Genomic DNA, 6944 nt, shown 5'->3' on the forward strand with positions numbered 1-6944 from the left:
AGAGACGATTTTTTAATTAGCGGGCGAATTATTGGGGAGTCACTCTGCGCCGAGAAAACATTGGGTTTCTTATAGCGCCGTGACTTTCGTCGCAATATTAATTTTTTTATTGCAGAGATTAAGGGATGAAACGGGGGTTGATGGATGGTGAATTTAATTCTCCATTGAACAGTCTTTGTTTCATCCCTTAATATTAATTAGTCGGTGAATAAATCAACTGAAAAACAAAGTAAACATTGAGTACAAGGAGGACAAAAGCCCCCCTTCAAACCTGTCCCTGTCACAGCGGGACTGCTACTGCCGAGTTACTCGCGCACCCGACTTACATTTACCGATAATTCGACCGGGACGCCGCCTTTCCCGTGGGGTACCAACTAACATTTTTGGAGTCAGTCAAACCCCCCGATCCGGGCCTCTACTCAGGTCTATCCTCTTTGGTACGCCTTATGGGCCGTATGCGACTTGTTGAAGTCGAACGTATGATTTCAATTCGAGAATAGGGTCCCTGAGCCTCTACTTTTAGTCAATCCTCTTTGGTGGCGCACTACGCCAGTCTCCTTATTACCGACAGTGTGGCTGACTGTGTCGCCACGGCACCGTCGCGCCTCTATGAGATATACTCGTACTATGCACCACTTGTGCCTCGACCGTTCTCGTGTTACGTTGCTGAATAAAACTTAATTACATTTACGATAATAACNTACGCCAGTCTCCTTATTACCGACAGTGTGGCTGACTGTGTCGCCACGGCACCGTCGCGCCTCTATGAGATATACTCGTACTATGCACCACTTGTGCCTCGACCGTTCTCGTGTTACGTTGCTGAATAAAACTTAATTACATTTACGATAATAACACTGTGTTTAATCGTTATTTCAATCCTAAATAACCCTTCAGGTTATGGGCCCAGCACGCTTCCACTGCGCGTGATTAAAATTTATCATAAATTAAAGGATTGAAAGCAATAAATCGAAAATTCCAAAAAGGACGCTATCGGGCTATCGTGGATCACACGTGATACAAAGGGATATCCAGAAAGAGGAAAAGTCGTGGCGAGTTGGGTTAGTGACGATTGAGGGGAAAAAAATGAAAAGTACTCAGAGAAAATGTAAGTACTGAAAAATGGTGAGAACGAAAGATGGAAGGGATCAAAATGGCGGCCGGAAATTTATTGTCCACGACGCCGACCTGAAATCGAAATTTTAGATTGAAAAGAATTAATAAAGAAATCCCATTAAATTCACAAAAAAAAAATCACTTAAAAGCAAAAAATATCTTTTGTCATAAATAAAATCATATTGAAAAAAAAACAAATGGAGAAAGCCAAGTGACGCTGTGACAAAAGTTTCTCGGCAGTGAAGGCAAGTACGGGTTTGAACAGGCTTCAACAAGTAGACGCAACGGGTGGGTTACGCGCGCAACCGGGGCGCGTCTGAGAGAGAGGGACGACTGCAGTCCCACACACATTGGTCGAGCAAGGCGAGAACAATAAGAAATAGAAAGTGAAGGGTTATTTAGGATTGAAATAACGATTGAATACAGTTTTATTATCGTAAATGTAATCAAGTTTTATTCAGAAACGTAGGGCGTNAAAGGGGTGTACAATGACCTGCTAACGAATTACAAACGATTCGATAGGGTCATTTGTTTGAAAATAGTTTTTTGTCGGCTAATAGTATACTGCTCGAGTTCGCTATTTCGGTAACTGTTGGGCGTGTTTCGCAATCGACGTAGTAGCAGTAGCAGTACTGCAACCCTATCTAATTTTGCTTTACTGCAGCTACGGTAGTTGATTCCGAAACGCACCCGTAACACGACAACGGTCGAGGCACAAGTGCTGCATAGTACGAATATATGTCATAGAGGCGCAACGGCGCCGTGGTGACACAGTCAGCTACACTGTCGGTAATAAGGAGACTGGCGTAGAGCGCCACATTCAACACTCCCTCCCGCCGTAGACAGTATCCTTGATTCCTCTCCAGTCTTTTTCTCTCCTAATAATCTGTTCTCGTTTATCACAAAGTTTCTTATTTGGTAACTTTATCTCGCCTCAGTATTCTCGCCAGGTAATTTCGTCAGTTTAATCTCATTAGTTTTTCCATCTCGTCAATTTTATCTCTCCAAGAAAGTCTCGACAAATTAGTTATTTCCTAGACAAACAGAAAGAAAATAATTTAAATATTTACTTTCATTATTAGGTCCATCAAACGCTTGTGTGTTTCAAACGTCAATGGTTTGGTGAAAACATCAGCTAGCTGTTCCCTTGAGCCAATCCAAATGATTTTTATATAATTCTTTTTAACACATTCCTTTACATAATGTAATTTGTTCTCTACAATGTGTCTCAATTTCATTCCTCCATTTATTTCTGCACTCACAATAGCAGATTTATTATCACACCTTAAGATCATTGGAACAGGGGGATCAACCAGTATTAGTTTCAAAGAGTTGTGCAACGACATCATTTCTCGACTCGCCTCGCTCATTGCACCATACTCAACTTCACACGTAGAAAGTGCTACTGTAGTTTGTTTGTGAGTTCGCCAAATGATCGAATCACCAAACAGTCTAATCACAAATCCACACGTTGTGATTGAATCTTTACAATCAGAAAAACTCGCATCAGAATAACCCTGAATGTCATTGGTCTTACCTGAATATCTCAGACCCAAACCCGTAGTATCTCTCAGATACCGAAAAATTCTTTTTACCATTTCCCAATCACTTTCTTTAGAATTTACTTGATGTCTGCTTATCACATTGACTGTATATGCAATGTCCGGTCTCGTAGCACCAGCTAAATACAAAAGACTACCTACGGCCTCTCTATAAGGAATGTTTGCCTTTGTGTCTGTCCTTTCCAAAGTCCCATTATCATATTCTGTTTCTCTTAATTTTCTCTCATTATTAGCTACTTGAGAAGTATTCATTGGTGTACGTTGTGGACGTGCTTTATCAAAGCCAAACCTACTTAATATCTTTTGAATATATTTTTCCTGATTTAATTTAATAATCTGATTTTCTCTGTCTCGCCGAATAGTCATGCTCAAATTCCTTGGGTTCTCCCAGGACTGTCATTTCAAATTCGCTACATAAATTACTCTTTACTTCAGCCAATTTACCGTTATCATTACTCGCCAATAACATATCATCTACATAAAGTAGCAGAAGCAAGAACTTGTCTTCATCTCGCCAAGTGAATAGACAAGGTTCTAAATCTGAGTTCTGCAGACCCATACTCAAAGCTACTTCAGTGAATTGTACATTCTACCGTTTGGGACTGATACGAAGACCATAAAGTGCTTTCTCCAATTTGCACACATTTTCTTGCCCATCTTTGTCAGTATGATTAGTCCCTTCTAGAATTTCCATATAAATTTCCTCATCTATTACACCATTGAGGAAAGCAGTTTTAACATGTAGCTGACATACCTCTAGATTATATTTGTTTATAATTGATATAACTATACTCACTAAAGGTAAACGAGCTACTGGAGCATAAGTTTCCCTTAATTCATAAATGTTCTTATCCTTGAAACCTCTGATTACTAGTCACGCTTTGAATATTATTTTTCGATTTGCCTCATTTTTACACTTAAAAACCCATTTTGAATCAATGACATTTAATCTTTTTTCATTCATCATAATTAGAGGTCTTTTGACAATTTTCCATACTTGATTTCTTTCTAACGAGTTTAATTCTTCATCAACCGCATTTAACCAATAATCTTTATTTTTACTATTTATAGCTTCTCGATAATTTGAGGGATCTTCATTTATGCTTGATAAAAGTGCATGATACACTTCATCTTCCTTTTGTGCTAAATCTATCTCGCCTACATTACTGATAACACTAGTGAAAGAAACATTTCCTTTCACGTTCTCATCAATCTCCAACTCTGAAAAGCTATTATCATTTATTGTTTTATCTTTTATATCAACTGTCTTCACTTTCTTGGTAATGTTTTGTTGTGTAACTTCTTTCCTTGGTCTACCTCTTTTGCGTTTTATCTCTCCCTCCGGTTTTGAAGAATCCTCGGCCTCACCTCGATTCTTTTAGAACTCAACAAACCATTCATCTTTATTCTCCATTTCTCCATAGTCTGGGAAATCTTTGATACCGTTTCTCTTGTATTTATCCCCATACACTAATTTTTCATTCAATTTAACATGTCTACTTTCATAATATTTTCCTAGCTCTGGCTTTAAGAGTTGATACCCTGTTGGAGTATATCCAACCAAGACCATACCTACAACTCGAGGTCCAAACTTTGGCCCAGCATTTCTAGCAATTTTTACATAACTTAAACTACCGAATTTTTTGATTTGATTAATATCAAGCTATGATCAGGCGCGAATCTTTCTAAAGGAGTTATCATATTGTTTGATTTATGTGGAGTCCTATTGTAAGCGTAAACTGCAGCAGTTAAGCCCAGATCCCACACGTCCTTTGGCAGTCTCGAGTCAAACATATAACATCTCACCTTTTTCTGGATAGTTTGATTAAATGTCTCAGCGACACCATTGTGTTCAGGTGTATCAGGGGAAGCTAACTGTAATTCCGCCCCTAGATCCTTAAGAACTTCAACTGTATGCCCGCCTGTATACTCTGTTCCCTGATCTGATCTAAGATAACACACTTTCGCGTCATAACCCAGTAAATTACGCGCACTTGTGATGAACATCTCAAGACGTCTTGTTTCACTTTTCGCCTTCATTGGATAAGCCATAGCGAATCTTGAGAAGTCATCGATGAACACAAATAAATCTGTATCCCTTAGGATGAGAAATTGGAGTAATAGGCCCCATCACATCTGAGTGAACTATTTGCAATGGTGCTGTTGCTCGCCTGCGCACCGATGGGAATGATAATTTATTGAATTTAGACGTTAAGCATACTTCACAATCTCTAATGAATTCATCAACTTTTACCGCATTTAATTCTTTATTATCTGGGAATTTCTTTTGTAATGCCTTGAGGTAACTCGTTGAGGCATGTCCAAATCTACAATGCCACAACATGACATTCTGATTCTTCAAATAGCTATCTTTATGAATTGAAAGTTTTGGAAAAACTTCTACCGAATCATCCCATGGTAATTCATCAACATCTTGCAATTTCTTGTCCCAAATGGTGTAATCAAAATTTGATTGTTCATAGGGAATCTTTTCTTCAGTAATTATTTCCTCTTTTATTAAGTTTTCACTCCCTTTTTCATTATGCTTTTCTTCCTTTGCCTTNTGTAATGCCTTGAGGTAACTCGTTGAGGCATGTCCAAATCTACAATGCCACAACATGACATTCTGATTCTTCAAATAGCTATCTTTATGAATTGAAAGTTTTGGAAAAACTTCTACCGAATCATCCCATGGTAATTCATCAACATCTTGCAATTTCTTGTCCCAAATGGTGTAATCAAAATTTGATTGTTCATAGGGAATCTTTTCTTTAGTAATTATTTCCTCTTTTATTAAGTTTTCACTCCCTTTTTCATTATGCTTTTCTTCCTTTGCCTTTTCTTCAATTTTATTTTCTTCCTCATGACTCATCAATTTCGTCTGTCTTCTCACTTGTTTTATTCTGTAAATTTGCTGTGACACTTCTGGTAAGATATCTTTCCACCTCATTCTCACCCCCAGTGACATCAGCAACATTTGCTACTATTCGCCTGTTTATTTGCTTGAAAGAATTCTCACTGATAGAGTTTGACTTTACTATTTCTAAATCGATTATCCAGTAAGATTTTCTATAAATTCCCGAGATGAAAAGTTCATTCGACAATGGATCAAATATATCAATTTTCTTGTCATCTAAGTAGATTGCTAATCCCATTTCGGCAAATTTTCTTAATGATAGTAGATTTGCTTTAAGAGCTCCTGCAAAAATAACTTTGTCAATTTCTAGTAATTTACCACTTGCCAGTTCAATTTCTATTTTTCCTGCCTCCTCCATTTTTAAGTCCGCTGACTCATTTTTATTAGCACACCTAATTTTTAAATGCTCGGTTGCGCCTGAATTTGCCAAAAAGTCTATCAAAAACTTATGTCCATTTGTTTGTTGACTATCTGCATAAAATATTTCAGCACTTGATTGATCATAGTTTTCTTTTTCCTTACCTTGACTGGAGTTATTTTTCTCTGTAGGTTTGTCGGATTTGGATTTCTTGTTTGATTTGTGAGATGACTTAAACCCGTGTTTGTTCTCGCCTCTTTTATAAGAGAACCGACTCTTATTGAATCTTCCTCTTTTACTTGGACTATATGTCTCACCTCTCATTGGTCTTTTCGTTCCTCTACTGTTACTTCTATATTGATCTTGATAATTGTTTCGATAATTAATTTCGGAATTGGAATTGTACCTTGGAGTCTGTTTAGAGTATCCGGAGCCACTTGGTGCATTGTCATTGTGGGGTACGTTTGGGTAATCTCTCGCCTTGTGATTCCCAAACTGGTTGCACCTGTAGCACAAGTATCCTTTCCCTTTATTGGGACAGTCTGGTCCCTTGTGTCCATATGCCTGACAAGCAACACAACTTGGCCCCTTGTGCTGTGCAAGATCAGCAGTTTTAATATCAGAATCTGAGAGCTCACTTTTCATAGTAGCTTCTTCTAATATCGCAATTTTTAACTCGCCAAAAGTCAAGCCCACACCTATAGCCTTCCTTGTTACTTTTTCAATGATTTTAATGTTGGGAAAAGCTTTTATTACTGCATTGTAAAATGCATCTTTCTTTTCGCCTTCACTGAGAGGAATGGTGTCAGGAGCATTTTCATAAGTTGCCATTTTCTCATCAAACATATCGTTAAACTCGCCAGCTGTCATTTTAGCAGGATTGTATCTCATATTATAAAGGTCTTGTCTCACCGAGTGTGAAGTTACATTAAACTCAGCCATTTTCAATTCTTTCAGTTTCTTCAATATTTCTTTTGAATCTTTTAATCTG

At 37.9% G+C, this 6944-nt stretch overlaps 1 protein-coding gene across 3 annotated transcripts in view; it reads right to left on the reverse strand.

Annotated features, from left to right (window-relative positions):
• Positions 1-6944, reverse strand: part of LOC107042943 — a 65181-nt gene that overhangs the window by 1997 nt on the left and 56240 nt on the right. Inside the window, exon 5 of one of the 3 annotated variants that reach the window (XM_015264208.2) lies at positions 1800-2150. The exons of the other annotated variants lie outside the window; for them this stretch is intronic. Within the exon in view, the coding sequence (XP_015119694.1) occupies positions 2140-2150 (11 nt within the window). The 3' untranslated portion in view covers positions 1800-2139. Of the gene's footprint in view, positions 1-1799; positions 2151-6944 lie in introns of those variants that run through there. 3 annotated transcript variants of the gene reach the window in all.

Source organism: Diachasma alloeum, unplaced genomic scaffold (genome assembly GCF_001412515.2).
Source record: "Diachasma alloeum isolate Michigan unplaced genomic scaffold, Dall2.0 Dall_scaffold_00539, whole genome shotgun sequence".
Classification (NCBI taxonomy): domain Eukaryota; kingdom Metazoa; phylum Arthropoda; class Insecta; order Hymenoptera; family Braconidae; genus Diachasma; species Diachasma alloeum.